At 47.6% G+C, this 16,773-nt stretch overlaps 1 protein-coding gene across 2 annotated transcripts in view; it reads left to right on the top strand.

The window, feature by feature from the left end:
* Window positions 1–164: 164 nt before the first annotated feature.
* The window catches only part of UBTD1 (ubiquitin domain containing 1), a 61,638-nt gene continuing 45,029 nt past the window's right edge, over window positions 165–16,773 (top strand). The window contains exons 1-2 of one of the 2 annotated variants that reach the window (XM_066355412.1): window positions 165–647; window positions 6,275–6,313. Coding sequence is in view for 1 of the 2 variants with exons in the window: in XM_066355411.1 (XP_066211508.1) it covers window positions 578–647 (70 nt within the window). In the remaining variant the exon portion in view is untranslated. The remainder of the gene's footprint in view (window positions 648–6,274; window positions 6,314–16,773) is intronic. The other variant, XM_066355411.1, reaches the window with a different exon arrangement.

Raw genomic sequence — 16,773 nt, 5'->3', positions numbered from 1 at the left:
GGAGACGGGCGGCGGGGTGGGCACCTGGCTGGGTGGGGCCAAGGGGCGGTACACACCCTGGGGGAAACCAATGAAAAAATCAGGCCCAGCCCGAGGGGGCGGCGCCACCGGTCACATGCACACCTGCGGCGGGTGGTGGCAGAGGCGGCGCGGGCACCGCGAGCCCCCGGCTAGGAGCGGGGTCGGGATGGGCGGGGTTAGGCAGGTGAGTGACAGGCTCCGGGGGGCCGGCCCCAGCTGGGAGTCCTGAGCGAGCCGGGTGTAGCTGCTGCGGTGCCCGCCCCCTCTCTCCGCCCCTCCAGTGGAGCTGTTCTCTGGCCGGGCACGGTCGCGGGCCCCCCTGGCCCGGCCACCTGGGACTGTGCTCGGGAGTCGGCTGCCTCCCTCTCTCCCCTCGCCCGCAAAGTTTGTGGCGAAGCCGGCGCTAGGGGAGAGCGAGCCCCGGAGGGAAATCGGGGAGCGTCTGATGACGGGCAGCAGGAGCCGTTGACCCCGGACGCCGCCGTCCGGGGCAGGAGCGCGGAGCAGTTGACCAGCCCGCCGCCTCCGGTGCATGGGGCCCGGCTGAGGAGCCAGCATGGGTAACTGCGTGGGGAGACAGCGCCGGGAGAGGCCGGCCGCCCCGGGACACCCCCGCAAGCGAGCAGGTAACGACGGGTAAGGGAGCAGGGATACGGGCGCCCCGCCAGTTGTCCCCCTCCTTGCCCGAGCCTTGAGCTTCCCGAGCGACCTCCCACGACTCCTGGCGCCTGGGTTTCCCTGAAGGCTGCTCCGGAGCCAGACGAAGGGGGCCCCCTCCCCGGTCCTAGTGGCCGGGGGAGCCAAGTTGGGGCAACTGGGAGCGCTGACCCGGCTTCGAGCTCAACTCGTTCCAACTGGGAAGCTCCGGGTGGGGGTTGGGGCGGGGGCAGGAAATGTTTGCAGACCGCAGTGGGGCCGGCCGAGGGGAGGAGGGCCGGGGGTGGGGGCGCCGTTGGCCTGGCAGCCGGGCCGGGGTCGGACGCCGGCCCATTGGGGCACAGCGCGGGCGTCCAGGCGTCCCCAGAACTCGGAGCGAGCAAGGCGAGAACAGTCGCTGCTTCCAAAGGCTGTCTGTGTCATTATCCGGCTGCAGATCGTGTCTGCTGGAATCCGACTTGCAAAAGGACCGCAGGACTCTGGGAAAGAAATCTTTATTTTTCCCGCAGGGCTTTTTAGAGCTTTCCGGGCGTCTGGGAGCCTCAGAAAGGTGGGGTGCAGGGTGGGAGTCGCCTTCGGGTTTGTTGGGATCCTTCCCAGCCGTGGGAATGGGATCTGCTCACTGATGATCCCGTGAGGGCCGGGCAGCGCCTTCTCACTTTCTTGGTACACTCCTATCCTGGAGCTTCGCCCCGGGAAGAGGTCTGACCGTCGGTCGTTAACCCAGGTCTCCTACTTCCTTCCTTCTCTGAGAGTGTTGCAAGGACCTTCTGAGAATGATAAAACCGTGGACTTTAGAGCTGAAAGTCGCCTTCGAAACTTGTCTAGAGTCCAAATAGACCCTACTCCTGTCTATGAAAAAGTCTAGATCCAGAGAGGTTGAGCAACTTGCCCAAACCCACACAGCTAATTAGTAGTACAACCGGGGCTAGAACACAGTCTCCTCTTCCACCCAATTGCCACATATCCCTTTATGTAAGAGGAGGCAAAGGCAGAGTATTAGTAAAGTGGAAACTCGAGTTGGAGTTTCCTGTCTCCTTTGACACCAAAGGTGTGTTGGTTGGGTTGCGGAAACTGGAGAGAAGGATGAGGGGAAACATTGGGGAAGCAGGGAAGGATGTCTGTGTGGTGGACAGGATGACTTGTGGAAGAAGAAATGTGTTTTTATTGGGTGTGTGTGTGTAAATTTAACATTGAAATCCTCTTGGCAACCCTAGCCATTCTGACTGAGAAAAGTTGATTCTCAAACCCAAGGGCTTTCTTCCATTCATTCATTCATTTAACAAATATTTATTATTGCTGTGCTCAGTGCCAGAGGCAGATTAAGGCCGGTTGAGGCCCCGAGTGCAGAAGAAAATATTGGGCCCCTTAAAAAAAAGAGAGACAAGGAAAATAAAAATACATGTTAACCATATTTTTAAATGAATAAAAAATATTATGTACTATTAATGTTAAAGTTGCACATATGAAACCAAACTTGGTGTCATTAGAAAAAGTGTAAAGTTGGGGTTTTGCGGGGCCCTTCAGAAGTCAGGGGCCCATGGTGTACGCCCGGTGTGCCCACTGTTAAATCCACCGCCTCTGCTTGTGCATATAATTGATTTTGTCACGTTTATGACTGTTAACAGCCCTGATCTACTTGAAACTCTTCCCCCTTCCCTTCTTGGCATTAGATGATCTTGTTGTTTTTTTCCTAGGTGTGGACACACCTACAGGTCAGTTTTACATTCCATTTTTTCTCTCATTAAACTCACTTCCAGAGAAATCTTATTCAATCCCACAACTTTTTGTCTATTGGGAAGACCCCTATGTTGTATCTTCAACTATTTCTTCTCAAACATTAGACTTAACTCTAAGTGCCCACTGGACACTCTGATGTAGTTATCCCCAAATTCAGTGCTTCAAAAACCAAGCTCTGGGCCCTGGCCGGTTGGCTCAGCGGTAGAGTGTCAGCCTAGTGTGCGGAGGACCCGGGTTTAATTCTCGGCCAGGGCACACAGGAGAAGCGCCCATTTGCTTCTCCACCCCTCCGCCGCGCTTTCCTCTCTGTCTCTCTCGTCTCCTCCCGCAGCCAAGGCTCCATTGGAGCAAAGATGGCCCAGGCGCTGGGGATGGCTCTGTGGCCTCTGCCCCAGGCGCTAGAGTGGCTCTGGTCGCAACATGGCGACGCCCAGGATGGGCAGAGCATCACCCCCTGGTGGGCAGAGCTTCGCCCATGGTGGGCGTGCCGGGTGGATCCCGGTCGGGCGCATGCGGGAGTCTGTCTGACTGTCTCTCCCTGTTTCCAGCTTCAGAAAAATGAAAAAAAAGAAAAAAAAAAAAAAACAACAACCAAGCTCTGCATCTCTTCCCCCTCATCTAGCTTCCCTTTGCCCTTCCGTTCTTGCAACTGCCTAACTTTATGCTTTGAAGATCTCTCTCTGCTGACTTTCTCTGCTACTTGCCCTCGGCCTCCCAGCCAGTCAGTCTGCCTCCCAGCCAGCAGTCTGGTGGGTGGACCTGCTGTTTCTTCCTTCAGCAGGTCTACTTCAGGCCCCTGCACCTCGGGTGCAACTCATCTCCCAGGCTGAGGTTAGTTCTCTACCAAAGGCAAGTTCATCTCAGTCATTCATTCAGTTCCAGCACGTGTCCCCCAGAAGACATTTGTTAGATCAAACCTGCTCCACCCCATGTAGTTCTATGTTCAGAAAAAAATTTTGTACCTCACTATGTCTACAAGAACTTAACTCTTCAAGCTGTTCAAGTCTGGTCCAGTCCTTCCTTTTAAGGCGTGATTTCTTTTTCCTAACAATGTTTGCTCACGTCATTTCCCTCTACTTGTCAAGGCCTTCAAGGTCCACTTCAAATACAATATTTTTCTAGTAGCACCTTGCCTGACAGTTTTACCCCTTCCCCAGTAGACCTGATTGCTTCTTCTGAGAACTCCTGCAGACACATTATACCACTTACTTAACAATTATCTACTTCATATTATTAGTCATTTCTTTGATGTTTACAGTCTTATATCGGCAACTACATTGTAAACCTTGAAGAGCTGGGTTCTGTCTTATCCGTGTGTGTGAGTGTGTGTGTGTGTGTGTGTGTGTGTGTGTGTATCTGGCTGGCTGTCTTTCTCACTCACTCATATAAGCATACACACACATACTCAGCGCCTAGCACAGTGACTTGTACAGAGAAAGCACTCAGTATTTGTTGATTTTAGGAAGCTGACCTCACCCTGGCCGGTTGCTCAAAGGATAGAGCATCAGCCCGGCGGGTGGATGTCCTGGGTTCAATCCCCAGTCAGTGCACACATGAGAAGCAACCATCTGCTTCTCTTCCCCTCTCTCTCTCCTTTCTCCTTCTCTTCCCCTCTTGCAGCCAGTGGTTCGATTGGTTTGAGCGTCGGCCTCGGACACTGAGGATAGCTCAGTTGGTCCAAGCATGGGCCTCAGGCACTGAGGATAGCTTGGTTAATTTGAGCATCGGCCCAGATGGGGATTGCCAGGTGGATCCCTGTTGGGGCGCTTGTGGGGGTCTGCCTCTCTATCTCCCCTCCTTTCACTTAAAAAAAAAAAGAGCTGACCTGACTTCATCTTATCTGAATTTTTCACATAAACATTTTACTGCAATATATATCTGCATTTTACCTCCTCATGTATCATTTTTTGCAATTCTGTGGATCCCACTATGAATAGCTTTATTAATAATATCCAATCCAAGCCAAGGGGAGACTGTAAGATGACAAATTTGGTATAAGGGAAGAAAGCCTTATTACTCTCAGTGTGCACCTGGCATTCCTGTGATACCTGCAGCTTATCCTTTGACAAGGACACAGTTTTATGTGGTAGCACTTATGCCTAAAACTCTCCTAGTTCCCACTGTAACTCTTACCTTTCATTGGTCACTACTATAATGGAAGAAAACCTCATAGAGAGTTAGTGTAGAGCTCTGGTCCTGGGCCTGTAGTTGTGTGACACTAGACAAGTCATCAAACCTCTCTGGGTCACACTTTCAGTATCTTAGAAAGGTAGGGGGGTTATACTATATTGTCTGAACCATTGTAATCATCTTCACAAAGGCAACTATTCAAACCTGGAAAGTTAATGTGTTGAAATCTTAAGCCTTGTCACCCTTTGGCCTTAGTTCTGTCTTCCTGGTCATTTGATGGGTGAAGCAGAGAGGTGACACCCACTGGTCAGGCAGTGTTACATTAGCTCAGGGGTCCCCAAACTTTGGCCTGCGGGTCGCATGTGGCCCCCTGAGGCCATTTATCCGGCCCCTGCCGCACTTCCAGAAGGGACACCTCTTTCATTGGTGGTCAGTGAGAGGAGTGTAGTTCCCATTGAAATACTGGTCAGTTTGTTGATTTAAATTTACTTGTTCTTTATTTTAAATATTGTATTTGTTCCGGTTTTGTGTTGTTTTTTTTTACTTTAAAATAAGATATGTGCAGTGTGCATAGGGATTTGTTCATAGTTTTTTTTATACTCCGGCCCTCCAACAGTCTGAGGGACAGTGAACTGGCGCCCTGTGTAAAAAGTTTGGGGACCTCTGCATTAGCTAGAAGAATTAGGTGGTCCTCTCATCTCATTAAGTTTTGTGATTGTCATTTTTTTAAAGCTGTTACTCTTAATGCAAACCCAGTAGGTCTATGTACTCCCCTTTAGGTGCTGGGTGCCCTTGCATGCTTCAGAGAGTAATTGGGGATTTACTCCTTTAGGGGACTCTTGCTACCCCATACATATACCTGGGTAGATCAGTATCTCTGCCCAAGAAGTGAGTGGGTGAGACAGCCCCTCCCCTAGATGAAATAGAGGTGGTAAAACAGGCCAGTCTCCACCCTTTGAGAATGTGGCAGGGCTGAAACCCAAATATCTGGCTCTCTGGTGTGCCTGGCATATCCATTACGTTCTGGAATCTCAAGCTTGGAGTGGACAGACCCGGGGCCCTGTTTTGGGCTGGTTGCGGTTGGCAACAAGTCAGCTTCTCGTTGTGTGGGCTGCTGTGGCTATTCTTGAGAGAATAATTGGGCAACTTCTCCATTTGCTCAGTAAATATTTACTGAGTTCCAGGCACCTTACTGGCTGTGAACAGACCTGGGCCTGGGCCACATGGAACTTACAGTTTAGGGGGGCAGGTAATAAACATATAGTCATACAAATTACCTGTGATCATACAGGGAAGTACTGTATGATTATACATATAATTATATCTATTATCATATATGTTGGAGACTCCCATATTTATCATTTCAGCCCATCCTCTCCAGCCTTTTGTATTCTACTGCTTACTCAATACATCTGACATCTAAAAGGCTACTCAGTTTAACATGCCCCAAACAGACTGAGCTTCCATCCCCACCCTGCTCCTTCCAGACTGTCCCATCTCAGCTAACGGTGATTTCATCCTTCCAGATGGCCCCTAAAATTCTAGAGTCATCCCTGACTTCTCCCTTTCTTTCATATCCCACATCCACTTAATCAATAGACTTTGTTGGCTTTGCCTTAAATATATCCAGAACCTGACTCTCATCGTCTTCACCACTTTCACCCTGGTCTAAGCTACCATCGGCCTCTCAACTGACCTTCCTACTTCCTCCCTTGTCTCCCGACAGACTATTTTCAGCACAGCAGCGAGAGTGATGCTGTAAACTGTAAGTCAGATTTTGTTACCCCTTTGCTTCCCATCTCATTTAAAGTCCTTGTGTTGGCCTACAAAACATGTTATGATTTTCACCAGCTTAATTTTCTCAAGCCATTTCTTGCTCTTCATCTCCTGTTCCAGTCCCTGAAATCTGAATGGGTCTCTCACTCCCTCTCTGAAACCTGTTCTCAGCATTCTCTACCACCCTTCCCTATCTTAGTTGTCTTTATGACACTTACCATCATCTGACACTGTCTGTCTCCACTACTGTGTGTGGCCAGATATTTTTATTTGTTAACTCCCTAGGACCTTGAGCAGAGTCGGGCATATAGTCGGTACCTGATACAGTTGGATGAAATTAGTGTGTCTAACAGACTTGGTGAGGTTTATAGAAAAGCAGGAATGAGGAGGCCTGATTGTATTCCCATCATAGTCAGTACCTGATACAGTTGGATGAAATTAGTGTGTCTAACAGACTTGGTGAGGTTTATAGAAAAGCAGGAATGAGGAGGCCTGATTGTGTTCCCATCTTAGATGGGTGTTAGGGCAGGTATCTGATGAAGGGACTTAAGCTGCAACCTCAGAGTGGTGTTCTGTTCCTGCGACTGGCTTCTCTCTCTTGCCCAAAGCCCGGGGAAGGTCTCAAATTCCCTGTGGTTTAGGAGCTTCTTGCAAGAAGATACTAGCACTTAAGCAGGAGAGCAGAGTGAAGCCCTCTACCAGGGTCCTAGCCAGGGAGTAGCACTTTCTAGTCGTTTTATGTGTGCATCTGTATAAGAGTGGACACCTCTCTGAGGTCCACATGGTATCTCTAGTCATAAGCTCAAGGGGAAAGGATGGGGGTGGTCTGACAAACCGAGGCAGGGAGGGGGTGATGTGTATTCCAGGCCTTTCTAACCCATTGACTTGGGGAATTTTTAGAATCATAGAATTTTAGAGCTGAAAAGGAACTTAAAGATTTCTTTAACCTCTTTTCTAGCTATTAAAAAGAGAGAATAAAGATATATCTACTCCCTGCTGAGTTCACAGAAATATGGTACAACCTGTATAAAACTGCCTGGGCTCCTTTAAGCTTTGAGTGTGCTAAGGCCAAGACATTGTAGGGAAGTGGTCAAGGTCAAATGTTTTGGGAAGGAAGGAGGTCTGGTCTGTTTGCTACTTTTTTGAGTGGTGATCTTGGGCCAGTCATTTGTGCTCAGTTGATCCTCTGCTTAATAAATGAAAAGATAATATCTCCAGTAGACTTCAGAGAGATGTTAAATAAAGGGGATAAAATAAACTGACACTGTTTTTAAAATTACTTTCATGGCTCCATGGTCTGCTGAAATATAAGGTCCCAACCCAGAGCCTCATCTGGTACTGATGGAAGTAAGGCCTTGGTTTTCTGCTCCTACCTAATTGTGTGTTACTTTGGACAAGCCTCTTAGTCTCTCTGAATTCAGTTTCCCCATTTGTCCAATGGAATGGCTGCTACCCTGCCGACTTCCTAGAGAGGTTGTAAGAATCAAGTGAGATCTTGAATGAAAAGAGACTGTGAACTTATAAGTTCCGATTACTCAAAGCTACAGGATTTGTACACACAAAACCATAGCTAGTGATTCTCCACCCCCCACCATATCATTGAAGCTTACTCTTTCTTTAAAGAGCAAAACTATAAAAGAAATGTTTAAAAAGTATTTTTGGATGGGAATCTTTCTGAAATGAATGATATGTTTCCAAGTAAAATATGCTGAGCATGAATAACCTCTCTTCGCAACTTGGCAGTGTTGAGGACTTGCTTGGTGGAGGTGGGGACCACAAAAGCTTCTTTCAATAGTCTTTATCTCTGAAAGAAGAAGGGCGGTGAAGTAACTAGCAGCAGACAGAAGGAAATTGCCGAGGTAGAGCCTGTTCACAAGACCTACCTCCAGGTCCTGACAGCAACATTGGCATGACAAGGTTTTTGAACTCTGTTCAGGCTCTGAATGATGAGTGGGTCCTTCCTGATCATTTATTGTGCTTATGATAGCATGAGGCCTCTGGGCTTCCGAGACTCTAGGGCACTGGGCTCCAAACTGAATGGTTCCCTGCTGCTGTGCTTTTGGGGTTTACATTTCCACCTGTAAATGTTGCTCTGTTTTCTCCTTGGTAGTCAGAGGTCACTTCCTCTCCCGATTAAAAATTGAGGTTAAGCCTGACCAGGTGGTGGCGCAGTGGATAGAACGTCGGACTGGGATGCCGAGGACCCAGGTTCGAGACCCCGAGGTCACCAGCCTGAGCACAGGCTCATCTGGTTTGAGCAAAAGCTCAACAGCTTGGATCCAAGGTCGCTGGCTTGAGCAAGGGGTCACTCGGTCTGCTGTAGCCCCACGGTCAAGGCACATATGAGAAAGCAATCAATGAACAACTAAGGTGTCGCAATGCACAACGAAAAACTAATGATTGATTCTTCTCATCTCTCCGTTTCTGTCTGTCTGTCCCTGTCTGACTCTCTATCTGTCTCTGTAAAGCCCTGGCCGGTTGGCTCAGTGGTAGAGCGTCGGCCTGGCGTGCGGGGGACCCGGGTTCGATTCCCGGCCAGGGCACATAGGAGAGGTGCCCATTTGCTTCTCCACCCCCCCTCCTTCCTCTCTGTCTCTCTCTTCCCCTCCCGCAGCCAAGGCTCCATTGGAGCAAAGATGTCCCGGGCGCTGGGGATGGCTCCTTGGCCTCTGCCCCAGGCGCTAGAGTGGCTCTGGTCGCGACAGAGCGATGCCCCGAAGGGGCAGAGCATCGCCCCTTGGTGGGCAGAGCGTCGCCCCTGGTGGGCGTGCCGGGTAGATCCCGGTCGGGCGCATGCAGGAGTCTGTCTGACTGTCTCTCCCTGTTTCCAGCTTCAGAAAAATACAAAAAAAAAAAAAAAAAAAATTGAGGTTAAAAGTACATAACAAAATTTACCATTTTAATCACTTTTAATTATACAATTCTGTAATATTAAGTGCATTCACATTGTTGTGCAACCATCACCACCATCCATCTCCAAAACTTGTTTCATCTTCCCAAACTGAACCTTTGTACCCATTAAACACAAACTCCCCAGTCTACCCTTTCTCAGCCCCTGGCAACCAGCATTCAACTTTCTGTCTCTGTGAGTTTGACAGTGTTAGATACCTTGTATAACTGGAATTATATGGTATTTGTCTTTCTGTGTCTGGCTTATTTCACTCTGCATAATGTCTTCAAGTTTCACGGAAGTTGTAGCATGTGTTAGAATTGCCTTTCTTTTCAGGGCTGAATAATAGTCCTGTGTGTGTGTGTGTATACACTATATTTTGCTCATCCATCATTTATCATAGGAAATTTGGGTTGCTATCTCCTTTTGGCTATTGTGAATAATGTTGTCATGAACATGAATGTACAAAATCTATTTGAGATGCTGCTTTCAGTTCTTTTGTGTGTATACCTAGAAGTGGAATGCTGGACCATTTAATTTCTGAAGTAAACAGCATATTGTTTTCTTCTGTGGCTGCACCATTTTACATTCCCACCAGTAATGCACAACAGTTCCAATTTCTTCACATCCTTGCTAGTACTTGTTATTTTCTGTGGGGTTTCTGTTGTTTTTTATAGTACCCGTCCTAATGGGTGTGAAGTGGTATCTCATTGAAGTAGTCACTTCTTGGGAACCCATCTGCTGGGCTCAAAATGCAGCCCTTCTAATTTCTTGAGCTTGTTAGACTTATGCCTAGAGAAACAGTAGATAGGCTCAAAGTTAAGCCTTAGGCATCTCCCAGAGAGGCAAATACTGGAGCTTGGGTGGGGAGAGTCAGTGACATTTTTCTGGTTGTCAGAATTTGGTCAGTGATTGAGATGGATGGATGGATGGCTGTCTCCAGTTAAGCAAAGCACTTCGGTGTTAGCATTTGTCTATCCCCCAACAAATGTTAATGCTGCCTTACTCTGACAGAGTGCCACTTTTTTTTAGTCTCCTTTTGCATGTGAGAGATGCAGGACTGTGGTTCAAATGGAGACTACAGGGATGAGTGAAAGGTATAGTGTTACAGTGACATGGCGACATGGCACTTGTCTGCTGCTTGAGGCCATGTACTTATCTCTGAGCTATTGGGGACAAGATCTGTTTTTCTGAACCTTCCCAATAGGGGGACCTAGCACAATGTGCATCCCCTTGGAAAGGGAAACCTGTCAGGAAAAGGGCTGGAGCACCCTACTTTCTTCAGGTGTGCAGAGAGTGTGGGACAGGAATGACCTCATTCGTACCTGTCTCTGCTGGCAGCCAGCCAGTCCCCAAGCAGACTGCATCCTAGAGTCAAGCCCGTGGACTTGCAGTTTTATTGGTTTTAGGGTATAAAGAGATACAATAGCAACAGCTCACCTTTGCTGGGTGTTTATAAGGTGCCAGGAACATCATGTGATATGCAGTATTTCCTCAACCCTCACAATCACCCTATGGGTGGATACTATTATCATCTTTTTACAGATGCAGAAATCAAACCTTAGAAAGGTAATATCTCCTGCCTAAGGTCACACAGCTGTAAATGAGAGCCAGGACTGGAACCCAAGTGGTCTGATTTCAGAGCCCAAGGTTTTGGCCACTCTAGTTTATTTTTGTTGGAATTTAAATGTTTTTTAAATAAGAGTTTGTTATTGAGTACCTTCAGGCAAAATGCTAGCTCTATTCAGACAATCCTCTTATTTGATGTGCTTCGACTACACTACCATTTTGCCTATGGGAACATTTTTACCCATTTTACATTTGGGAAAGCTGATGGTCAGGAAGGTAAATTGATGCTGGCGGTCATGATGCTGAGTAGAGACAGAGCTGGAACTCAGCCAAAGTACTTAGATTCAACTCCGGTGCTCATTCCATTGTGCTGTGAGCTCCCTCCTCCAACCCCATGAGAAGAGTTCTGGGAGGTCTGCAGAGCTTTGGGGACAGTAACCACTTTGCTTCCTTCCTATTGCTGTCACCCCCTCCTTTGGTTTCCCAAGCCCTAGAATCAAGCCTGCACACCTAGGAGCCACGTGTGCCTGGCACATTGGTACTCAATAAATGTGAAGGCTGAGTCGACTAGGTGCAGTGGAATCTCAGCCAAGATTGTGTTCCTGAAGAGAAACACAAGTAGAATGCAGACATCGTTGTTTCTTCCTTCTTCTCCCAGAATGAACCTCCAACTTTCCAGCTCCCTGGTGCCAGGGACTTGAAAAGAGTTCCCTGGCTGTGCAGACTTTGAATTATTCCCAAATTCCCAAGGGAAAAGAGGCAACAGAGTCACAGTAGCAGAGTGCTTGCAGGATCAGGTGTCACTCTTTGTAATTAATAAGACTAACGATCCTTTGCTCTGCTCAGCATTTTACAGTTTTCAAAGTGCTTTCTCAAGTATAATATATCATTTGATCTGCCACAGCTATCCTGTTAGGTAGGCAGGGCAGGAATCATTTTTCCTGGTTTATGGATGAGGATACTGAGATTTCGAATGTCAAGCTGCCCAAGATTATTGACAAATAAGTGACAGAGAGGCAGAAGCCATAGAAGGCTCCACTGGTGAGAAAGCCTCAGGTCAGAGCCTCAGTTTCCACACCTGTAAAATGGGGGCAAGGGAAGTGTAGTCAAGAATTATATGAGATGTGTCTGTGAAGTGATCAGCAAGATATCCCCACACAGCAGATGCTTAGGAAACGATGACAATAGTCTGTTAATGGCAATAACCAAGGGCAAATTTCGAGTTCCTTTAGGACTTGAATTCTGCTAACTTTTATTAAGTCTAGAGTGTTGGGAGAAGCAGAGTATATATAGCCCCCATACCCCAGGAAATCTGATTTTGGCCACCCTCTGGCACTTCCCCTGGAGTCAGAGTTATAGAAAGCCTGGGTATACATTTCTTTTGAGTCACAAAATCTGAGCTCTTTCAAAGAGGTTGTTTATGAAATACAGTTTTCTTTTGGTAGCAGGTCATTATGACAGTTATGACAAGTATTTTATTAATGTAGTGTCCATTTGCATTTTATTATCCCAGCTCCTCCAGCTCATTAGCTTTGGGCCAGTTGTTTTAGATTTTATCTGTCAAGTGGAGAGAACAGTATCTACTCCATAGGGCTGTCATGAGAATTGAGTTAATGCACATCAAGTCCTTAGAATGGTGCCTGGGACATATTAAAATGCTCAATAAATGGTAGTTATTATTATTTTTTACTATTGTTACCACGCTTGTCACTATATTTAAGCTGTCTTCCTCTTCCCCCCAAGTTGGGCAACATGGCCAATGAAGTTGTATATACTGACTGGTTATCTGTTGCTCTTGTCATTACAATCATTCATTCAGGAAAACAAATCAGAAGCAAGCTGCCCAAGAATGATGTTATTATAGAGACAGCTATGACTCCAGCTTAATTTTTAAAAATGTGAATCATTCACAAAAACTTGAGAACTTCAACCCTGTTAGTAACAAATCTCTTGCAACACCCCCACACTCTTACTGATTCTAGCAACAGCCAGCAGCTACTTTTCCGGGCTCTCTCCTTGCAGATGCAAACAGTACTTGCCTGGTAGGTCAAGGCTCTGGAGTGCCCTGTTTGCTGTGGCCCGTCTTCAGCCTGGCAGACATCTCTGGGTCGGCTGGGGTTTCCTTCCTAGAGCCCCCTACCTTTCTCTGATACGCTAGTCAACTGCAAACACCTCCTCCATGAACTTCCAAGAAATTGGCCATAAACAGCCACAGCAGAGCCACTTCACCACACTTGATACACAGTCCCCTGCAAGTAAAAAAAAATTTTTTGTTTTATAATTATAATATACTGCTCTTTATTGAGCCGGGACTGTGTGGCACGATGTGCAGTAAGTACCAGTACTTCATACACATCTCATCTGGTCCTCTTGATAATTTAGTGATGGTGAAATTGCCCTCATTTAAGGGGAGAGGCTCAGTGATATTAACTATTAGGCACAGGATAACTCCTTGAGAAATGAAAGGTTTTGGATTCCAGACCACTGTATTTGATTCTCAGCGCTGGGTTCCTTCCATGCACTACCTGCCTCGCTGTCAGGGCTCATTGCACTCTAAACAGGTATAGCTGGTTTATTGACGTCATTGCCACCCATGACTGGCAAATAGTCCGCTTCTGCCAGTTCTCGCACTACACATCCTGAATGTGCCAGCAAGTGCATCTTGTGACAGCCTTCACGATTTGTCCCTTCTTCCGCCTTTCCCAGCTTCCATGCTGTGTCTGGGAAACGGACCACACTGTCCTCTGTAATATGGGATATTGCACATGATATTGGTTATTTTCTTAGAGAATGCATTCTCTTTCCCCAAAATAGACAGTTGCGTGACCTGAGCATTTAATTACCAAGCAATCAACAGCAGCTCCAGGAATCGCCATCACTGAAATCAGTACCATTTATTCATTTTTTGCCACGTACATGTTAGGCACTCTACTAGGTATTTGACTTCATTGTTTTCAATTTTTACATCAGCTCTGTACAGTAGACATCATTACCTCCGCTTTACAGGTGAGGAAGCCAAGGCTTAGGGAGGTTAAGATGCTTGCGCATAAAAAGCAGAGGAACAGCTGTTTGAATCCTGGTAGTTGTATCCTGAGGCCTGCCTCTAAATGTCCACTGTGTTCTCCTTATCCCGGCTCCATGCTGTGCTTGGGGCACATCATGAAGAATCCATTCCTCTCCTCAAGGACTCCACAGTGTGATGGACTGAATAATACTGGAGCTTCTGCGATTTTTTTTTATTTTATTAAAAACAGATTTTGTTTATTGATTTTTAGAGAAAGGAGAGATAGAGCATCAGCTCATAGCATGTGCCTTGACCGGGCAAGCCCAGGGTTTCAAACTGGCGACCTCAGCATTCCAGGTTAACGCTCTCTCCACTGTGTAACCATGGGTCAGGCAATTTGTTGTTTTTTTTTCTTTTTGTGACAGAGACAGAGAGAGAGACAGAGAGAGGGACAGATACGGACAGACAGACAGGAAGGGAGAGAGATGAGAAACATCAATTTTTCTTTGCGGCTCCCTAGTCTCCCTAGTTGTTCATTGATTGCTTTCTTTTTTTTCTTTTTTTTTTTTTTTTTGTATTTTTCCGAAACTGGAAATGGGGAAGCAGTCAGACAGTCAGACAGACTCCCGCATGCGCGCCCGACCGGGATCCACCCGGCACGCCCACCAGGGGCGACTGTCTGCCCATCCGGGGCGTCGCTCTGTTGCGACCAGAGCCACTCTAGCGCCTGGGGCAGAGGCCAAGGAGCCATCCCCAGCACCCAAGCCATCTTTTGTTCCATGGAGCCTTGGCTGCAGGAGGGGAAGAGAGAGACAGAGAGGAAGGAGAGGGGGAGGGGTGGAGAAGCAGATGGGCACTTCTCCTGTGTGCCCTGGCCGGGAGTCGAACCCGGGACTTCCACACGCCAGGCCGACGCTCTACCACTGAGCCAACCGGCCAGGGCCCATTGATTGCTTTCTCATACATGCCTTGACCAGGGGGCTACAGCAGAGCGAGTGACCCCTTGCTTAAGCCAGCGACCTTGGGCTCAAGCCAGCAACCTTGGGCTTCAAGCCAGCAACCTTGGGCTCAAGCCAGTGACCATGGGCTTCAAGCCAGCGACCTTTGGGCTCAAGCCAGTGACCATAGGGTCATGTCTATGATCCTACACTTAAGCCAGCAACCTTACGCTCAAGGTGATAAGCCTGCACTCAAGCCAGCAACCTCAGAGTTTTTAACTTGGGCCCTCCACTTCCCATTCCGACACTCTATTCATTGCACCACCGCCTGGTCAGGCATAGGTCAGGCAATTTTATTTTTATTTTTTCCAAATCGATTTCCACCTTGGCACCCCTGATGGGGAGAGCCACAATAGTGCTGAGGGTCCCGGTGAGTTGAGGCAGTCCTGGGCAGCTGGTGATGCTCTGAGGCTGTGTTTATGCCCCAGGCCGACTTCTTTGGTTGGTCTTGTCTTGCCTCCCTCTCTGCTCTCATATCAGGTTCACAGAACACAGAGCTCATCCCAGTCTGGCCCAGTGGGATATTCTTAGTTATGGCCCGGTCCAGGACAGGCTGCTGAGAAGAAGGGAAGCCTTATTTGGCGGGAAACTTGTTACTAGGGTTTTTTATAAGGCCCCCAACTGAAATTTTAAAATCTCTGCATACTGTATGCACTTTTATTTGGGCCCTCTCCCTGGGAAGCAGATGAGCTAGTGTTTGGAGTCAATAGGCAGGAGGAGAAGACTTCATCAGATCCTTTCATCTGCAGCTGAACCCTCCTGTTTGAAGCTGAGACTAGCCCTATCCTTTGTGACACGTGTCCCATGGAAGATCCAGGGCCTGGATGTCCGGCGCACTGTTGGTTGTCAAACATTTTTCCTGCAGCCCTGGACAGAGATGCTCAGGATGCTGTTCCTGAGAGCACCCTTCCTTGGGCACTTGTCTATGCCAGGGGCCCTGGGCCAGAGGACACATCCAAGTAGAGACTTTGGCCCATGGACCCTGTCTTTCCTGAGCAGCCCAACACCTGGAGCTAGTTCGGGTATGGGTGGATGGAGACTCCTTTTGTAGGCTGGATTTGGCCTCAGTTTTAGAGGTAAAATAATCCCTTCTTCAAAAGCTGTGAGGTTGCAGGCTTGCTCAGAACCTGTCCTTATCTTTTAGGGAAAGGGAATTGGTAATTATAAGAGATTCAACTGGAACAACTGGTTCAGATAGGTCAAGCTTTATGGTCAAGCTATTAGTTGGCCCTGCAAAGTCAGAGGTAGAGCTGGTGTTTGACCCAGGAAGTCTGGCTCCATTTCCTCTGCCTTTTCTACTACATTGTACCTTGTTCCTGCAAACATGTGTGCACATATTGTACACATATGTCTCATCATCCATGATGGTTTTCCATCTATCTAGAGGAGGAAGCAAAGACAAAAGTGTGATACCATTTCAAGCAAGACAGTGTGCAGACAGGTAGAGACAAAGGCAGTCTATAGACACTTTAAAAAGAGTTGAGTTGGGATAGGGCAGGTATTGGGGATAAGTGAGGGGAGTTTGGAGGGTAAGGTTGGAGAGAAGCAAGTAATATGATTTTCTTTATTGTAAAAGCAATATGTGTTCATGTAAAAAATGTGAACAATACCAGAAGTAGCAAAGAAAAAAAATCTTTGTACTCCCACCACCCAGAGAGAGTCCCCATTCCCCATTTGGTATTTATCTTCTAGCCATATTTTTTTTTCTCTTTTAGGCAATAGAACCAGATTGGCCATATACACCAAGGCAGAGAAGGTCTTGATAGTTAATGGGGGTGTTTAGGTTAAAGAGAGCCTCTGCTGGTTCCTGCAAATGGGTGCAGATGAACATGTTTGCAGAGAAACACCCAACATCTGTGAGCAGCGCGAACCAGAGCCTGTGTGAAAGCACCCTAGACTTGGGATTCGTATTTCATCACCCACTGCCCAGGTCTCTCTGCTGCTGCCCAGGGGTCAAGGGAAAGAATTTCTCCTGAGTTGGCTCAGAA

Source organism: Saccopteryx leptura, chromosome 13 (genome assembly GCF_036850995.1).
Source record: "Saccopteryx leptura isolate mSacLep1 chromosome 13, mSacLep1_pri_phased_curated, whole genome shotgun sequence".
NCBI classification, from domain to species: Eukaryota; Metazoa; Chordata; class Mammalia; order Chiroptera; family Emballonuridae; genus Saccopteryx; species Saccopteryx leptura.
Note: the sequence above shows the minus strand (reverse complement) of the source record. Positions and strands in the feature narration are given on the sequence as shown.